This window comes from Anser anser, assembly GCF_964211835.1.
Source record: "Anser anser genome assembly, chromosome: 1".
NCBI lineage: Eukaryota > Metazoa > Chordata > Aves > Anseriformes > Anatidae > Anser > Anser anser.
Window position 1 is genome coordinate 137,949,075 of NC_139720.1, and position 20,170 is coordinate 137,969,244.

The 20,170-nt window shown below is 42.6% G+C and overlaps 1 protein-coding gene across 5 annotated transcripts; it reads right to left on the reverse strand.

Moving 5' to 3' along the window:
• Positions 1-592: 592 nt before the first annotated feature.
• ASMT (acetylserotonin O-methyltransferase) lies at positions 593-20,151 on the reverse strand. 5 transcript variants are annotated; one of them, XM_083803848.1, is made up of 9 exons: positions 18,477-20,151; positions 11,318-11,381; positions 8,488-8,662; positions 7,093-7,222; positions 6,326-6,394; positions 5,700-5,818; positions 4,847-4,987; positions 3,696-3,818; positions 593-3,394 (listed from the first exon to the last, which is right to left on the reverse strand). In XM_083803848.1, the coding sequence occupies exons 3-9, from the start codon at positions 8,657-8,659 to the stop codon at positions 3,183-3,185; spliced, it is 966 nt and encodes a 321-aa protein (XP_083659974.1). In that variant the 5' UTR covers positions 8,660-8,662; positions 11,318-11,381; positions 18,477-20,151; the 3' UTR covers positions 593-3,182. The 5 variants fall into 5 exon arrangements, with proteins under 5 accessions (XP_083659974.1, XP_083659972.1, XP_083659971.1 ...); XM_083803846.1 differs by lacking the exon at positions 11,318-11,381 and adding an exon at positions 12,958-13,076; XM_083803845.1 differs by lacking the exon at positions 11,318-11,381 and adding an exon at positions 10,529-11,121 and having other exon boundaries at positions 15,148-20,151.
• Positions 20,152-20,170: the final 19 nt, after the last annotated feature.

Consider the following 20,170-nt stretch of genomic DNA (forward strand, 5'->3'; position numbering starts at 1 on the left):
CCGTCCTGCCCGAACTGAGCCTGCGGGGGCTGCCCACAGGCAGCAGCTCTTCCAGAACTGCTCCCACATGGCTCCGTACCACGGGGTCCATCCATCCCCCAGGAGCAAACTGCTCCAGCACGGGTCCCCCACGGGCGGCAGCTCCCCCCAGACCCCCTGCTCCTGCGTGGGCTCCTCTCCACGGGCTGCAGCTCCGGCCCGGGGCCTGCTCCTGCGGGGGCTCTCCATGGGCCGCAGCCTCCTCCAGGCCACATCCACCTGCTCCACCGGGGGCTCCTCCACGGGCTGCAGCGTGGAGATCTGCTCCGTGTGGGACCCATGGGCTGCAGGGGGACAGCCTGCTCCACCAGGGGCCTCTCCACAGGCCGCAGGGGAACTGCTGCTGCCTGCCTGGAGCACCTCCTGCTGCATTGACATGGGGGGCTGCAGGGCTGATTCCAGCTTTGGCCAGGTTTCATTTGTTACTCTTAAGTCATATTGGGAGCTAGAAAATTCCTCTCAGCCTATATGGCTAAAAACCTCATGAGAGGAGAAAAGAACTCTGTTGGCAAGAGCCATTCGCATCAGAAAACCTCCTGCCCTAGCACCATGAAGGTGGAATTGCTTTTATTGTGTAGACATCAACCAAAGAACATAAGGCAGTTGCTTGGAAAATTTCACTTTATTGCTTTGTTCCTTTATGATCTTTTCCAACATTACAATATCCAACAACACAGAAAAAAACACAGCTGAAAGACCCCAAATGTGACAAGGTGTCACCAGAAATGCCTGTTGGTGCATGGAAGCCATAGAGAACAAAGTATTTATTTGCCTGCCTACAATAAAGCAGTTGCTATATATACACACACACACAAAAAAAAAAAAGAAAAAAAAAACACCTGCAAAGGTATGTTGTTCTTGATATCTTCCAGCGGGGTGAGCAAGAACTTTTACAACCCCCTCATGAGCAAAAAGAGTAACTTGGTCCTGCTGAGCACGTGTGTGTTCCTCACATGGAGAGCAGGTCTTCTTCACAGTGTTTGTCATTTACCACCAGGAGAAACTTTTTACTTCTGGTATCCTTCTATTTTCCTTATCAACACACATTTCAATCTATATTCCAGGTAAGGACGGGTCAATCCTGTTCCTTCAAGATCCGGCATCTTTGCACCTTGATAGGACTAAAAAGCACTTTAGAATAAGGCGTGCATCTTGCCTCCAAGCCAATAAGTAGTAAGTTCATGACATGCAGAACATGCCATAAATCAACTCATTACAGAAATACTATGTTTAAATAATTTGTTTTGACAAACCAAAAACAGCCTGCTCTTTTTTTTTTCTCCCTCAAGTAAAGGGCAGAATTAACACTGATGCCTGCTGACAGGTATTCTCTGACTCATCAAGGTTGTATGATGCATCATTTTACATATAGCAGCACACCAGCCATTACCAACCTGTCTACTGGCTCAACAAACAGCACAGTCACATAAGCAAAAAGCAATACAGGGGCATGCAAGTTTTTTTTTGAGGAAAAAAAAAGTCCAGGAAGGATGTTTCCACCACCACCTCAGCATACATCACTGGCCATTTTTGCCATGTTCCACATTCAAGGGTAAATTAACATGTTCTTGGTAAAAGCTATAAAGGATTCACTCTTAGCCACTCCATTCATTCATTTAAAAGGGTAATTAATTCACAAATACCACTACTTCTTTCAGGCTGCGCTTTAGCATGAAACTACCATTACTGATGCAGTCCAATAAGCAAAAGCATTTCTCTGAACTGCTTTACTTTCAAGGTGGTGATGGGGAAATCAACAAAGACCTGAGTCAGCCCCACACATTCCTTCTGGCTGTTTGGTCAGCCTCCTTTCCTTATTTAATGTTTGTGCCTGGTTGCTGCAGGATGTAACACCTTGCTTTGTCTAACAAGTGAGCAACCATTCAGAACAAATTACTCACAGGCTGTAGCTCCTGGCAAAGTCACCTTCATGCCACACAACTACAGGTAGGGAACGGCACACAGTGGCTGCAGTTTAAGAGGGAACTTTCTAAAACCTCTTGTCCCAACTCCTGCAGTCTCATGTAGATATATGTATAGGGTGAGATCCCAGTGGGGACAAATGCACTATCTGCACAGCTGTGCCCTATTTTATTCAAGGATGGGAAGGACCATTATGGCCTTGTTATTTGGTTTTGTACGTACCACTGAAGAGGACAAAAGGCCAGCTTTTCCCTACTGAGGGTAACCTCTCTATGCTCATTCTAGTCAAGGCAGAGGGAGGCTCCTGTAGATGACGACTAAGAAGACTGTCTCAGGCTCCTCTAATCTCCAGCTTAATGTGCAAAAATGATGAATGCCCATGCCACATCAGTAAAGTGATTTTCTGGTACCTTCTCTAAATCCTTCTCACTCCAGTAACCTGCATTTCTGCTTTAAAAAATAAAAATAAATAAAGTGGGTTATTGCAGATTGTGCTTGACCAAATGTTCTAAAGAAATAGCAGGAGGCATGCAGTAAAGACTTGTGCTCAGTGCCTAGGCTGCATCATTCTCCCTCTCCACTGCCATCTCAGGACCTGTCCTATAAAGAATATCACAGAACTTCAGCAAATCATCAAGCTAGACTATGAAATTCTCTCAATTTAAAATGAAATCTAAAGGAAATAAAAAAATAAAGTCAGTTTTCATGCCAAATTCCCTAAGGCTCAGGCAGATTTTCTCTTGAAACTCAGAAAGATAAACCACAAGGAGACATACTTTAGTCTGTTTATACTACCTCAGTCCACAGGGAATAAAATAGCAGTAACAGAGCTCAGTAGAGTGATCAGTTTTATTTTGCAGGAATCCAAGTAAAATTTCAGCTTTGCTTTTGTCAGGTGCTGTGTTAAACTTGAAGCATAAACTTTGGAAAACAAAAAAAAAAAACAGCCACCAGCCACACTGCAAATTTCTTTCAGGGTTATTTCTTGTGGAATAGGTTTTGATTTCTTTCTCCCCTATTCAGAGCCGAAGGCAAGTCCTACTCAAATGGCCAGACACACAACCCATGCACACTCAAATTGCATCATTACTGATTCTCCTGACAATATTTCAGCTTACAAAAAAGTTGAGGGCCTTCAGTAAAAGCTAAGTTGATAACTGCCCTCTAAGAAAAGAATATTACATTTCTCCACTTCTGTGTTTCACAACATGAAAATACTATTATTTCCTCCCTAAAACTGCATCATAGAGTTTTCCAGTTCTCTTCACTTGAACCTCTCTGAAGCCAGCTGCTGCAAGAAGCTTGCTGTACTCTGCAGGCGTTCGCTCTTTTCCTTCTGTCTGTACCAACATATTCACTGAATACAGTTGGGTTTCTACAGGTCCACTTCTATCTTCCTTCAGAAGGGACTCAACCAGCAGCACTCCACCACCTGGTTGAATAAAGAAAATTCAGAAAAAAAAACACATGCTGAGCTCTGAGAAGATGGGATATTTCTCAGCTGAGTTGTTAGACCTGATCCCAACATGCAATTTCAGGAAGCAGCAGCCTCTCGGGTAACAAGACTTCAGATCTGATGGGCTCAGCTGCTCACCACTGACTCAGGAAAGTGAACAGCTCAGACAAGAAACCGCTGCACTCAAACCCTGCCACCCAAACTGCCCACTGAAGCTGGTGTGCTCCATGTAACTGAGAGGTGGGAGTCTCCCTGCTGTCCAGGAGCTCACACCTACCGGGTCTGCAAGCCTTGTGGACTTTTGCCAGCAGCTGCCCGCATTTGTCATCATCCCAATCATGCAGTATCTTGGATAAAATATAGAGATCAGCTTCTGGGATTGAATCTTTAAAGAAGTCTCCTGAAAAGCAAAAATACATCCTTTGACAAAACCCCCAAGACACAAAGTGGATTAAGCAACTTGTTTCAGATCTCTTCAGTTATAAAGATTCTGGGCTTGCCAGGGCTGTGACCCACTTCAGACAGCACCAGAGCTATCCAGGAAAGACGGAGCTGCAGCATAAATCCATATGGAAAAAACACAGTCTCACACCTTCTAGTGCTACCTTCTTAGTCATGCCTTTTGTTCAGCAACTGGCGTACTGCATTCATGTTTTGCTCCCTGCATCTTGCTTTCTCATTGCCACTCCCAATGCTTTACATCACTGGCACACGTAACGTTCCCTGTATTTCCCCATCTTTGCTCTTGTGTTCTCCCTCCCTTCCTCAAAGGCTACTTTGCTCTCTCAGCTCTTCTAGCAATATTAAGTCCCCCCAATAAATGCTTTTGAAAACATTAAAAACGAGATCTCTCTGCACTCCTTTTCATCAGAGATGGTACAAAGAGCACTCAAGGTCTGAGGACTGTGCAAGAGCAACCTGGGCTAGCTCACCCATACTCAAAGCCTGAAATATCTCAGGACACACATCTAGCCACCATAGCCTGAGAAGGAAAACCCCTTGCTCAGAGCAGGCCTGGTGTCCCACAAATCTGCCAGGAGCTCTGCACAGGAGAAAAGGGAGAATTAGGAAGCTCTGTAATGTGGCATGGCAGTTGCTAAACAGCAGTGGCAGCACAGCTCCAACACAACTGCTTTTGGGAGTGCCCAAACATCCTCAAGCTGCTCTGCACACCCATACTGGCTGTCAATGCTCCTGCATTGCCCAGACGAGCAAGTAACTCTCGATCAAAAGGCTGGGAAAGCTGCTCTCCTTTCTCACTCCTTTCTAAGCAGACATTTCCCAAGGCAATGCTGTACAAGGGCACTTTTGGTCACTAATCTCCCAGGTGAGTAACCAGGCGGAGGGGGCCTCTGTCACCTGTGACCCCACAGGTGTACACCCCACCATTGCCCACCAGCACCCGCCCACAGAGATGTCTGCACTTACCCTCATGGAAAGCAATCCGGTGCTCCTCGGGGGGTACGAATCGCTCCTTGGCCACTTGCACGACTTTTGGCAGGTCATAAATTGTGACTGTGCAGTTTGGGTACAAAGAAACACACTCCCGGGCCAAAGCTCCTCCACCTCCTTGTGAGGGGGGCAAAAGAAGAGCAGTGCTGAAACAAAACCACCCCATTCTTCCATCCCCAACACAAAAGTGATGCCAACAGAAGTACGTTCAGCCTCTCGGCACCTCGCAGGGTACATTTGTCCCCCGTGTGACACAGGAGAGGAAGAGGGACACAAGTGGCCACCCAGGCCTAGCAGGGGGAGCCCCAGGCCTTGTTGCTCTTACACAGTGCCTCAGCTGGACCCAGTGGTGGGTGCTGAAAGGTGGGAAATGAAAACAGAGCTGCTAAAACAGACACTGGGGAAGCAGGGATGGAGCACCAAGGGAGTCTGACAGGTCCCATGAGTCTTGGCAGTGTTCAGCAGCACTGGGGTAGGAGGCTGCAGCAGACAGTCTCTCAACCTTCATTGACTGAAGGGGGAAAGAGTTTGTAAGAACATAACAAACAAGGCAAGAAAAAATAAACTGATGCATAAAGAAGATGAGCCACTATTCACACATGAGACTCCGTAGGCTAAAGCGTTCATCTTTCTAATGCTTGTACCACTTCACTATTTCTCATTTTGACTCAAACCAGCTGAGAAAATGTTCCCTTTTTTGCTGATGAGATACTGAGATATGTCCTGCTTTTTGCTGCTCTGCCCTTCATATAACATGGAAATTATTTTTATTTTCAAAGCTTGCAAAACCAACAATGCAGAAGCTTGTTGAAGATCTACTGATGCTCACCTCCCAAGTCATAAATCCGTGTGAAAGAGGAAAGGTCAAATGCGGCAAGAACATCTCTACCACATATACCCCAGATTGAGTTCTGGCCAGCCAAGAATTTCAGCATTTCTTCTTCTGATCTAGTAATGCAAACAGGTACAGCACACAGAAATGTAACTCACTCACTCTTACCATAGAAGTCTTATTAGGAGTTTCATCTTAAACATTAATATATCATTGTATTTGCAAACTATGCATTGTCTTTGCACATAAACCTGGCTCGAGTCTTCCTGTAGCAGAAAGGAACAGCTATACATTGCTGCACTTGAGCAGGTAATTAAGACTAAGTTAAGTTCAACAGTGTATCACTGCTAATTCTGAGGCTTCCAAGGGATTTTCTCCTTCAGTTTCCACTGCCTCTGTATGTACCAGAGACATGTGATATGTTTTACACAATAGAAGATTTTGCATTTCTATTCAAAATATCAGAGTGCTCCAGTAATGAATATTGCTGGGAAGGGAAAAATCTGCATGATGTTTCTAATGAGTGGAATTCTCACATCATTGTATGTAATAATACTCAGTCATAATTAAAATCATAAAGTTTATCCACAATAATAATGATATTTCTAAAAATATACTAATACCTGTACATTGCTCCGAAAGGGTCTTTAGATGAAATACCAAAAGCTCTTTCATATTGGTTTCTTCCTTCTCTAAAATGCAACCAAAAAAGCATATTAGCATGAATTTCTTTTCCCTTTATTCTAAACATACATAGGGGCTGAAGTTTCAGCTGGCATGCATGATGTTCAACTCTGCACAGACTATACACCTGTATATTTTTCATGAATGTAATGACATCCTCACCTATCAGTCCCAAAAGATGATGAAATATTTCTCAATTTTCAACAAGACTGTCTGGTTCTTTACAGGACTACATCTGAGACAGAGGTGTAATATGGCTGTGATCATCACCAATCACCACCTTCATGCATAGCAAGTTTGTTCATCTGCTGCACAGACTGGATAAAGCAACACGCCAGTCCCACATTAAATTACTTTGACAGGCTTTTGCAATAGAAGTACCCTTAGCCATTGTCACTCATCATTTACTTGGATGCCTCCTAAAATGAGGGTGACTGTAATGAACAAGTCTTTTCCTGGAATCAAAAACACACAGAGGTATGATTCCTAAATCTACTCTAACATTAGAAGAGAAAAGAAAACAAGAACACACACACAGACAGTAGTGACAACAGCAGAGACCAGCAGGTTCTTGTTCTTTCCAAGAACCAGCCAGTATCTTCCCTTGTGCCCTTTGCCAGAAAGGCACCGAACTGAGAGCAGACATACAGATGCAGCAAAACAACCTGAAACACGCAGCAGACAACACCCGCCTTCTCCTCCTCACCTCACAGCATCGGTCAGGTAGTGCCAGCACAAGTAGACGGTATTGGAGTAGTACATCATAATATGGTACTGAGACTTGGGGCTTGACTTTGTAAGGTAGATGTTGGAAATTTCTGTGTTTCTGTAGAGGGCTAAGGGGTGAAATAAGTATGTTTACTAACATGTATGATATCATCTTACAAGCCTATTGTACAGCATGGTATCCATCATCAGCACACATCTATATAACCCAAAAGAGAGAAATGTTATTTCTACAATCACTCCTTCCAACTGTAATGTGCAGCACAGTATTCCAGGGTAGGTGAGGGCTGGTGAAATCTGCGCTGTCCCATTCAATTTGGGTCAACCCTTCCTCCAGCACCGAACATTTCTTTCAGGAATGGCAAGAGGGATGTCTTACAAGACTTGTCGTTCATCTATATGCTTCTGCTGTCAGATAAAGCTCCCTGAACTCACTGGGCACCTGCTGTAAGCCCCGAAACAGGGCAAGGGAACACAAGCTGCAGCAGGACTCAAAACTTTCAAAGCTAATCCTCACCAGCTGTCTGATTGGCATAGTCCCTTCTGGCCACACGGACTCAAAGTCTCCAGGTCAAGGTGGAATTCACATCACATCTCAGTTCAGACCAGAAACCTAACAAACTCCTTCATGGTAAAACCCACAAAGGAATAAATAAATAAATAAAAATAAAACATGTTTTTAAGTCATGCTGTTGCCCATCCACCTTTGCATATTGTTCTAAGGTTTAAAATGCCTATACATCAGAGTTTTCTTGAGACAAGCTCTGCAGAGGCAGTGAGAATCTTGTACAACATCACCTAAGGCTCTTGCATAAAGAAGTTTAGGGGTAGAGAGCCCTTCACCCGGGGGTTTCTTTATGTCTTCAATCATGCTGAAATTTGATGTGTCTCTTTTAGCTGAAGAGGGTTTGGTGCTCCCAAGGGATGGTCTTTTCTTCTAACTATGTTAACTGGTGTAACACTAGATATCACCTTTTCCCACAAACCTCACATCTCTTTCAAAACCATCAGACCTTTGGGAGTTTGATTTCTTCTTTCCACCCTTTAGATGGCACAAAGAGAATGGAGCCATGCTATTTTCAGTGGTGCTCAGTGCCAGGGTGATAGGCAATGAGCACCAACCAGAACATAAGAGTTTCCATCTAAATGTCAGGAAGAACTCTTTTACTGTGCAGGTACTGAGCACAGACATAGTCTGCCCAGAGTGGTTGTGGACTCTACCTCCTTGGAGATTTTCAGCAGCTGTCTGGCCGTGGTCCCAGACAACCTGCTCTGGGCGGCTTGAGCAGGGGGTTGGACCAGATGGCTTCCAGAGGTCCCCTCCAACCTCAGTCATTCTACAATTCTGTGATTCCCCTTCTTCTGCCTTTTTTACCTCCTTGTTGTGTCAGCTCTACTGCTAAGAGCTTCAATCCCACGCAGGCATCCAGAAGTCTTTCCATTCCTGTGGTGCTGGTACCCAACCGAGCAGCAATGACATCTAAAGACAGAGGGTCTCCTGACTCCAGCAGAAGATCAAAAACTCCCAGCTCACAGGCAGTGAACATAACCTGGGAGTGAGGGGAAGGAGATCAGGTGAAATCACCATAGCTTACTGCATTTCAAAACTTACTGCATTTCAAAAGCTGCTCTGTTGGAGCAAATATACATATAATAAATCATTTTATATTAAAAAAATATTATTTCAAATACACAAGTCCAATGATTAAGCTAAAGTTCTCTGAGTCCTGAATACACCATAGATTGCTTGCAGTGCACCCTTTTTCATTTATTTTCCTTTGCTGGCCAAGCCATACAGCGTTTTAGTCTCTCTAAGTTCATATTTAGAGGCCAGGTTTCATCTGTGAATGTTTTTGCCTGTACCTTAATTTCAGATCACATTCACAACAGTCTCACTTTTTGCCCGAAGAGCTCAAGCAAAGACAAGACTGAATTCATTGTCGTTTAAAAGCTAATTATCTAACATATGCTACAGTGAACACTGGAGACTCTCCCGTGGTCTCCAGCAGCGGTAGGTATCCCACTCCGTAGACCCTCTTGGGGGAAACGTCCACACACACAATTGATTTATCTTCAGAGACCAACGTCCATGGCTACAGCAATCTCCCTGATGACATGAGGCTTATCTCAGCCAAAAGGGCCAACAGAAACCTGCTGTCTTTTCAATGAGAAGGAAGGCACATGTACCAACTCCAGGAACAAGCCTGCAACCTTCAGACAGACATACACAACCACACAAGAAAAATATCCTTCTCTATCTGTATGCAGTCAAGTAATGGATAACGTATTTCACTGGCTATATGAATATTCCAAAACCATTAAGAAAGTCATCAACTCATTTGACTGTCTGTACGATAAAGTCCACAACTTGATTTAATAAAGTCCATTGGAAGCTACTTTTACCTTCAGTAAGAGTATATGTTGTGGCTTAACCTCATGGCAGCATGGTTTAACTGAAATTGAGATCATTTCTCAATAATAAAATATCATTTCTAGTTTTGAAAGTATTTGGCGCTCTTCTTTCTCAGCAAGCAAAAATGCCTGTCATTATTCTTTTTTTCCTCTCTTTACTAAATACTCTGTTTTTCAGGAGCCTTTGGATGCAGCAGTATTTGCAGACCTCTGAAGTGCATTCCTTCCATTAACATGTTGGCTACAGATGCAGCAGAGGACAGTAAGAAAGAAAAAAATTCCCCTGCATTGGAACACAGGAATTTTCTGCCTGTGTGCTCATGCACACATGCAAAGGCAAGCAACATCAGCAAACATTAAGGAAATTGGAAAAAAATAGTTCTACCCTGTGCCTTATCAGTTGTTGTCTGGAAAAAAAAAAATCACTTTTTTTTTTAAACTCTGAAAAGTCATTATATCAGACTATTTTGTCCACCTGAAAAGTAATACACAGAAGTTACCAAGATCTGCCTAGTGCATAACACACACATAAAAAGACATGCAAGAAAGAAAGAAAATCATCTCAGAATGTACTTGAATAATCTTGCTGTTTGGGTGGTACAAAAAGGGAAAAGAAGGCAATGTAAGTCAGTCCTCTGGTTTCTAAACTTCAAACACGAAAAGCAGGAAGAAATCCCAGGACCTATAGAGCTTTGCATGTTGGAGGCAGTCAAACAACAAACCCTCAGCTATAAATCCCTGTGGTTTTTAAGTCTCACACAGAGGCAAGATCTGCTCATCCAAGCTCCCGAAGGTCAGAGGGATCTCAATAAATGTTAAGTCTAACCTGGGGAGCGGGGACTTCCTTTCAAATTTCCTTCATGGCTAGAAGAGTAGATAGTACGCTTTCCTAAGAGACTGTTTTATTTCCAAAGATTTACATTGAAGAACTAAGGTGATATCCTTGAATATTTCTGCCAGCATACTTTTAAGACTTCTATCCAAGACTGATTTATAGTTCTTACCTTTGAGACTAAAAATCCATTGTTGTATTGCAAGATGATTTGAGGATAGTCAAGGTCTTCTGTGGAGCCCATCTTCCTTCTATAGTGTGGCTGAGATCCTCTGCCTGTCTTAATTTAAGTAAGCTTCTTTCTATCAGGCACGGAGCACACCAGCTGATCCACTTAATCTTATTGTTTCTGAGAAACACTTTGGTTACAAAACAAATGAGCTAAGTTATTTGGCTTCAACAGGCTTTTCTACTAGCTTCAACTGTTTCTTTGTATCTTCTTCCATCATCAAGCACAAGGCTAAAGAAGCAGCGAAGATTAAAGTGGTACTGTCAGCTCAGTGGTCAATTAACAGGCTGGTATTTAAGAAACAATTGAAAGCTGAAGACATCTGAAGAAAGCTGAACTCTGAAGACCTTGCTATGGAGTAACATGAAGAACCTGAACTCAATGAGATGCACCAGAAGTTCATAAACCAAAGCAGAGCCTTATTCTGGGCCTGTTCAAAAGGAGCTATATTCCATCGCACTGGCATCTTGACGCTGGGACACATCCCTGGAATAGGAAACCCCTTATATACATCTGCCAGCCTAATGAAATGGGACCTGAAGGAAAGACGACAACTTGGTGACACGTTTCTTCAAGTGAAAATGGGACATTCTCAGCAGCTCAGAGTGGAGGAATACCCACTCAGAGCAAAGCTGTCAGCGCATACTGCTGGCCAAGCCTGGCATCTCAGACCACCCCAGCTCCACTCACCCCTCTCTCACCACAAACTACAAGCACGTGCACAGCACTTACCTTGACCCTGCTGACACAGGGACTTGCTCCAATCTGGACTGCACGCCCAGACCTCAAACCTTACCTGTGCAGAAACAAGACTGGCATTACTATGGAGCAGGCAAGGGCTGCTATAGAAATAGTCTGAGGGAAAAGCCCATGCAAGGAACTGAAGAAGAAGAGAACATCCCACCACAGTCAAGGTCTGGAAGAATTTCCACTGGGGCATGGAAAGCCTGGCTCTGCTCCCTGGCCTGGTTTGCAAGGTGTGCTCGCAGAAAGGACAAAGGGAACACAGGGACGTAGCCAGAGGTGACCCAGAACTTGATATGATGTGCACAGGTCTACAGGTTGCCATGAAATACATCCGACCTGTAAGTGCAGCTACTGTGAGAAGAGGCTACAAGAGTCCATCTGCTGTGCTGCTTTGTCACAGTGACTAATTTGCCCTGACAATGATCGCTTAGATGATGTCTACAAGGAATTAAGTCTACACTTGTTCCTTTTCTGTATTTTGCGGGTGTCTGCCCACATAAAGGCTTGGAAGGCAGTGCCTGTTTGATAACTGTCAGTGATGGTGTGGGGGGGTCCTACTTGTTATTGGCCACATTTTGGCAGAGCAGGGTGCTGAGGAAAGACGAGATATTCTATATCTTTCAAATGGCTGCCATGGTCTTCCTCCCATTCTTTGTAAAACTAGCTATGGACATCCAGAAAACACTTAGGAGGAAGGAATTAACCTTATTTCAATGCCAGATGTGAGATGGATTTCATCTTCATCAATTGCCCCACTATTCATTGCACCAGCTTGTAAATGCTGGTCATCCTGTCCTCGGCATTTGTGGGCAACCCTCAGGTGAGAACAGGCCCTTTCCATTAAGGAAAGAATTGTAGTTTTACATCACACATTTAGTGAGCCTTCAGGCAGCAACATTAAATCAGGCCATGACTCGGGTGATACAGTGATGGCAATGTGTTATAAAATAGCACTTTTTCAGTTGTAGTATGCTTTACCATGATTCAGCAGTAAAGTTAACAGGCAAAGTCAGAGCACTACAATGATCCACATGCAGCTCAACATTTTTTGTACTTTAGCTTGGTGCATCTCTAAAGACGTGCACTTTACAGCATTGTTCCCATACAACATTTTGATGGTGTCCTCCTTTCCTAGGAAGCAGGGTTGTATTTATCTGCTACTGCAGAAGATTAGTTCTGTGCTTTTCTTTTGATCCTACCTCATTTTTAGAGGAAACAAACCAGTTCTGACTTTTCTGTGTTCCTTTCACTGCATCCACAGAGTGGTCAAAACATTCTCAACTGAAAGTTTCCACTACACTATCCTTTTGAGAACCCTTATTTTCTTTTCTGATCCTTATATTTCAGCCCAGAGATGTATTTGTTTTAGCCATTAAAGAAATAAGTGACATCTAATTAGCTAACTGGAACAACTAACTCTTAAAGTAGGTTATCAGCCTTTTTCCCCCTCCGTATACAACTCAGACTATTTCCTATGTTCTAAGGACACAAGGTGTCCTGCATTACCAAAATACTTAAACTGAACATACAAAAGCTGAAGCAAACCCCAAACACTAGAAACACTTTGAGCTCATCAGCCTGGACAGCACAGCCTGTAACTACAGTGCCTTGCTAGTGCAACACACCATTTCTGTACAGGTTAGATTCTATTTATTTTGTACTGCCAATGCTGGAGATCACAACACACTTTTCTGCCAGAGTGATGGTGGTATCCATGCAGCTTGCACTTAACAAGACGTGGTTCCTTTGAGAAAATAACAAGGAAAACCTGCTGACTTGCATAACCATGTCACCTGCTTTCTCTTGATACCTTTTCCTCTCCTCCAAATAAAAATAGAGAAATAAAATTGTACTTAGAGAATATCATTAGCCCAAAGCTTAGGAGATTGTAAAAGAATGAAAAAATTCTCTGCCAAAGGTCAGTTCTTCAACTCTGCCTGCTACTGAGAAACATCACTGCAAATTGGTGCAATTTTGCCCAAGCATAGAGATTTCCCACTCCCAGTACAACTGATTTCATAACAGCTATTTGGATTCAGGCCATCAGCCGCACTGAAAGGAAATACTCCCCATACTGTAGTTTTGGCGTGACTTCCAGCTTACAGCCTGTTTTCCTCAAATGGTTCAACCACAGATCGGTTATCAGATATTACAGTGACATTTAGTACAGATGCATTAAAGATTCACGACCATGAAAATGCTCAACCCTTGATTCGTGTAGCTTTGACTAAATAGCCAGATAGTTGTGTGCACAACCAATAGCCTAGCATGTTGTAATGGGCCATAAAATCACTGCACTGAGGGCAAAGTTATAGAGTACAAGAAGCTCTGGTAACAAAATGACCACACAGTTGATTAAACCCAATTGAAGTACTTTTTCAATTATGACTGTCTGTCTGTTGAGGACACCAGATGTAATCATCTAATGGGATTACTACCAGTAGCGAGATGTAGGGGAGGAGAGTTACAGATAACCCACATCAGATTGATGCAAAGCCACACGCGCTGTGTTGCTGTTTCCAAGTAAATTGCTACTGAGGCTTAAAGCCTAAGCTCCTTTTAAGCTAGAAATGCATTCACGAAGATGAAATTGCAATGGCTTTCTCTCTCTGGAAACCCCATCAAGGTTTGTGTCATAGTGCTTAGGGTAACAGCTTTAGCCTGCCTGTGATCTATCTCCAAGTTTCTGTTTTGGTGATGAATTTATCTTTGCCTCAGTGACTCACTACAAATAAATACTACACACACACAAAAAAAGTTGTTTTTATATAATATTTTAAATTGTGAAATGATTAATGAGCAAATCAGATTTATTTAAGGTGAAATTAATGTCCCTGCTGGTGAGAAATGACAGATTACACTATTTGCATAGTGCAACCTTCCTTATAAGCTATAAGGACAGATCTCGGGGACATGACTACAATAATGAGCTTTGGTAATGTCAGTATGGAAACAACTGTGATCACTATCATTATTAAGCCTCTAAGTATGCCCAGCTTATATCAGATATCAGTTGGCCTGGACATTCAATAATATCATTGTTTAAACTTTTTTTTTTTAATAAGGATTTTAACATGCCAAGACACCCACACTTTGTCTTTGAAACAGAACATACATTTCCAATTAAACATTTTCTTCTTTATAACTTCTAATTCTTCTCATGTTTTATAATAGATGCTTTTCCCTAGGAACCTCACTGTTGGTTCTGTCAGTTTTGAGACCAACTAATTTTAGTTTCTCCTGTTTACAACACATACATTACTAGCAGACATACGGAGCAGGCAGGAAATCCTGTATACCCAGCTCATTTTCTGAGCAAACCCTCCCTTTTCTCGGTTTTTCTTATAGCAAAGACTCCGCGAATGTCTTCTAAAGACTATTGCAAAAAAAAAAAAAAATAATCCAGAGTTGTTCTTGGTCTAACTTCCTAGCCTACAAAGAATCTCTCAACAAGTAACTTAACCAAGTAGATATCGAGATCCCTATCAAAGGAAGGTCCCAGCAGATAAGAAAGTCTCTGAGGACAGACAGGATCACTAGCTAAAACTGGCAGAGACTGAAACTTAAAAAAAAAAAAAAGGCAGCAGCTGGAGGCAGGAAGGATTTCATGGCAGAAATAACTTGTGCTCTGTCCGACGTCACAGAGGCAATTGGTGGACATACAACAGCCTTGGCATAGGCCACTTCACACTAATCTGTCATTTTTCTTTCTTCCAAAGTGAGCAGAGATAAGGCTCCCTGAGGCTTGGCATGAGCAAGCACCCTTGAAGTCCCTTCACTTGGTGGTATACCCCTAATGTTTCTTACAGCCTTACGCTGTTTGTGATCGATGTCTGGTGCAGAGAGCAGAAGTGTCCAGGACCGTGCGCAGAGCTGCAGGGAAGACCTAGTCTGAGGGTGATAAATCCTTGCTCAGACACTTGGTTTGCACATTGGCAGACTGCTGGCTGGGACTGACTGTGGTGCCCCCACACAATTAACTCCTCACATTGACCCACAAATAGCCCAGCTTCAAGGACAGCGCTCCCGAGCATCCCATCCAGACCAGGTGGAGCTCATTTCACAGCTGCCACAGTGCACACCTGACTGGATTAGTTATCAGTTAAAAATCAGTTCTAAACAGCCTTAGCCCTTCAAAAGTTGTGTAACCTTCAAAACGTTTAGTGGAGCTAATCCACAAATTTATTGTGAGGCAGCAGGAGACACATTTAGAGGATGCAGCACGTGAGCGGGCAACTGGTACAATGTGTTTTCTGTATAACAGTTAGAAGAAAGGATGGCAGTGCATACAGTTTAACACAGGCCTTGAGCCTGGTATCAGATTAAGTACAACAAAAAAATATAAGCACACTACTTTTAAACACCAGTAAAATAATACTTGCACACGTAGGAACTTAATACAGCAGTAGGATCCATTCTGCATACCCAGTACGGAAGGATCAACCACAACTTGATTGCTGCTTTAACAGGCACCTTAGAGACAGCTCTGCAAGTTTTTTGTGAGGTAGCAAGAGAAACATTCAGCAAGTAAAACATTCCTTGGGCTGGAGAAGGGCCAGGTCAACAGAACGCAACTGAATTAAGGCACATACCAGGCTAGTTGGTTTAATTGCTGCCTTACCTAATAGTGTCTCTACCTTTGCTATCAAACAGGAGCAGCTGAAAATCTCTTACATAACCCTATACATGTTCAAGAACCGCCCTAAAGCTGACACTGGTGTGATGTCCACATAGCATTGGTCAGTGATTGACTGCACAATCCTGTGCTTGCAGTTTTCGAAGCCAGAGAAAATATTATTTTCAGGAGTAACAGCTTTCAAGATGACACTTCCAGATAACATATTAAATGCTTTATTAGCACAACTTAATCATGCATATGCCCTTATTCTAAATCGCTGAGTAGCTTACTCTACAAAGGTAGAGTCAATTAGAAAAAACATGGATTTGGTCGTGGCTTTGGTAGCCACTTCTTATTAGTATCAATTATTCTGGCAATGTGACTCATACATTATAAAAATTACTTTACCACAGTAAGCAGATAAAAAGCACTACAAGAATGATATGAAGGGTTTGGACTTGCCCTTGTGGAGAAACTACGGTTTCTGTTGAATAAATTGTTCTTCCACTCACCTAGTGCAGGTTGAGGCCAAGATAAAAAAAGACTGAGGGGCTGGCAAGTGCAGAGACTGAGTGTGAAAATTCTTTCCAAAAAAAATAAAATATCTTTGTTTCTTCTCCATCTTGCTCACCCAGTCCCTTGACACTCTGATAAAACAGTCAATAAATCTGTATTTCTAGTTAGTCCCACAGGGATATAAATAGCATAAATAAATAATAGACAAGAATACTGACAGACAAATGAAATAATATATATAACTGATGCAATGGGACAGAAGTAACACGCAACTCATGGCAAGTCTAGGCAAAGAGTGAGAGTCAGGTTAGTACATAATCCTCATGGACCAGTTTTAGAGACTAAATATGCAGACATTATCACAGTTGTATTTCTAGCAGCTAGGTGCCTGAGAGTAAAGGTAGCACAGCAGCCATGCGTTCATCAGTATCTGCCCAATATTCAATCATACCAACATAAATTCAGTATTTCAAAAGTATTTGTTATTTTGGTACGTCTTCGATAAGTATTTGTTAATTCTTATGAACATTAAGGAAGCTTAAGAGTGTATCAGAACCTGTGACTGTGATGTGTTTAAGCACTAAAAATGTAATTAAAAAATAAACAACCATAACCAAAACCAGTAGTGTGGATTATTAGAACTCCATTAAGACCAAAAGTTTGCTGATCAAAGTTTGAAGTCCATTTCAAAAGGACACTGACTTAAAGCAACTAAAATGACAAAGGGTAGACATTACTTATCTTTCAATATAAACTCAAGGACAATCACAGTACATACACTGAAATGCAAGAAAAAACGACTAATTTTTAATCAGCTTTTAGTCAGGTCCTGAAAGTCAGTCTTGCAAATACAAGCAATCAGGCAAGCTTTAAGTAGTCAGCATCACAATACTCTCCTAGAAGAGGAGAAAATAACAGTGACTGCAGTATTTAGGCTTCTAGAAGCCACTATAGAGTCTGCTGGTGTCCTAGATTCTCACTTGAAACACAAAGACCCCTAGAATATAATTGGTAGAGGTATATTGACGTACAGTCAATACAGATCAGTTGATTTAGGTTAGAAATCAAGAGACATTTCTTCTCAGAAAGAGCAGTCAGGCATTGGGACGGGTTGCCCAGGGAGGTGGTGGCATCACTGTCCCTGGGGGTTTTTAAGGAAAGGTTGGACGTGGTGCTTAGGGACATGGTTTAGTGGGTGACATTGGTGGTAGGGGGATGGTTGGACCATATGATCTTGGAGGTCTTTTCCAACCCTAATGATTCTGTGATTCTGTAATTACTATAAAAGTGACGTTCTTTAGGTTATCACATCAGCAGGGTTTTTGCAGTATTACCTCAGCCATAATAAAAAAAACTTTAATAACAGTATTGGGCATGGCATAGTTTATATTTGTGACCATCTTAAAATATTAGTTTCAACTCTTTTCAAGTTTCCTTGTAATCCAAAGGCCATCATCAATAAAGACTTTGAAAAGCAACAACAGAAGACATGGTGACGCCCACTACAGTCCCCAAGTACATCCACACTACCATCATCAAGTTGACTTGAGCTACAGAAAAATTTCTGAATGGGTTTTAAACCCGACAGTGCTGTAGCAGGCTACTTGCAGCAGGACATCATTCAGCTAAAGGCATCACTATTGAGCCCACAGACAGTCAAATGGACTGGAACACGTACAGCCCCAGGTTACCAATGGAAAGAAAGATTAAATATAGCTACTGACTAGGCGAAGGACTTTTTTTTTTACTGGAGTCCATGTCACCATGCATCTCACTGTGTAACTGATCAACAGCAACCAAGCCCCATCCAACCGCTCACACTCCAGGAGAGAATCAGAAGAGCAAAAGTGAAGAGTTGTGGGTTGAGGTAGATAGTTAACTAAGTGAAGGGTGTGAGGTGCGTCAAAGACAGTCACACACCACTTCCCACGAGCAGACCCAACAGTCTCAGAGCAGCAGCTACCTCAGCAAGATGAAAGTCCCATGATCTACTGCTAAGCATGATGTTACCTGACATGGAGCACCCCTCTGGTCAGCTGGGGCAGCAGTGCTACCTCCCAGCCTCTTGCTTACCCTCAGCTTACTCCTGGAGCAGGTCAGTGTGAGAAACAGAGAAGGCCTTGAGACTGTGCAGGCACTGACCAGCAACAACTAAAACATCGGTGTGTTATCACTACTGTTTTAGTCACAAATCCAAAACATAGCACTCCATGGGCTGCTACAAAGAAGGTTAACTCCATCCCAGCCAGACCCAGGTACAAGGACACACGATGCAATATTTATTTCAAGGGATTCAGCACTATAAAGATTTTGGAGCGCTTTGATGCGAAACCAAAACATATCTGAAACAATACTGCAAAGTGTTAAGGCTAGGTAAAATTGCACTGAGCATTTATTTACTGGGCAACTGTAAGTACTAGCAGTTTTAAGAAATTGTGATTGGGTTCAGCTGGCTAGCTGAAAGACTTGTTTCACATTCCCTCCCCATGTTGTGGAAAGTAAGCATTTGCAAGTAGCTTCAAAGAATTTTTAGGCTTTGAATCAACTAATTATGTTACTGCACTTTTATGATGTTGTACAAAGACAGTGCTGGATACGGTGTGTTAGGCTAACTGATCAAAGCCTGACAGACAAGCAGGGCTTGGGGGAAGGACGCTTAACTCCTCTGACCTCAGAAATTGCCCTAGACATCAGGGGAGCTTATAGAATTTAATCGTCTCAGGCTGGGATATCAAACCTGGTCTTGCTGCCTTCTTTGGAGTGAAAAAAAAAATATTCAGCACTCCTTCCCCTTCCCACATCAACTAACAATAGCTGTTGGATTTTTCTAGTAGGAACACTTTTTGATGACCGCCACTGCCTTAACTGCTTCCACACATGGCAATGACACACTGCATTCCTAGCATAACTTCCTCAGAGTAGCATTACAAACGAGCATTTCCCCAGTTACATATATTAATCATCAAGACCCCCCACATCAACCCCAGCAGAAATCCACAGGATATGTTGTGGAAATACCATACTAGTAAGAACCTTCATCCCGAGCTCAAAGACATTGGTATTGACAGCTATTAGTTCAACTCCTTGCAGGACTGCAGATGGAATCACATACTTTTTTTTCTTCCTTCCTTAAGCATGGTGTTATCATGGACAATGCATCAGTATTTGAGAGAGAGCAGGCTAAAAAAACCACACGTTTATGAATAGGCATCCCACCAGACTTATCAAATACTTGCCATCAACATTATACCGGATTTTAGTCAAATCATTACTAAAGATAAGTTTATCTTCAACAGATCAGTTTCTAACACTCCAGCAAAGACAGTAGAAAAATTAACTCGCCAACAAAAGCAACTGCTCAGAATTCAAGAGACTGGTGGTGTTGAGATGATTAGATAAATCAGTTGAGGTTTCAGCCTCAAAAACAGTGGTGAAACTCACAAGAAAAATCACAAACTTGAAAAGTAACACAGATCTTTAAAAACACGAATTGCCAGGAAAAACCTCTTTTCCTTCCACATCTAGAAACAACAAATATTTCAGCAGTGTGGTCTAGCAAGAAACATCTTCCATGGAAACATGGATGCACTCAGCCAGCTGGGGATCCAGCTGAGCTGCAGCACCAATATTCTTCTGAAGCACTCCAGGAAAGGGATGCGATTTGATTTGAGGCATCAGTGTGGGGAAAACTGCATCTGAAGGCT

Excerpts from the sequence above, each read along its gene's own strand:
- ASMT (XM_083803845.1), bottom strand. The coding sequence starts at position 10,600 with ATGGGCTCCACAGAAGACCTTGACTATCCTCAAATCATCTTGCAATAC. Across the intron at positions 8,663-10,528 it reads ATGGATTTTTAGTCTCAAAG|GTTATGTTCACTGCCTGTGA; the intron begins GTAAGAACTATA and ends CCTCACTCCCAG. Across the intron at positions 7,223-8,487 it reads AGAGCTGACACAACAAGGAG|CCCTCTACAGAAACACAGAA; the intron begins GTAAAAAAGGCA and ends TTCACCCCTTAG.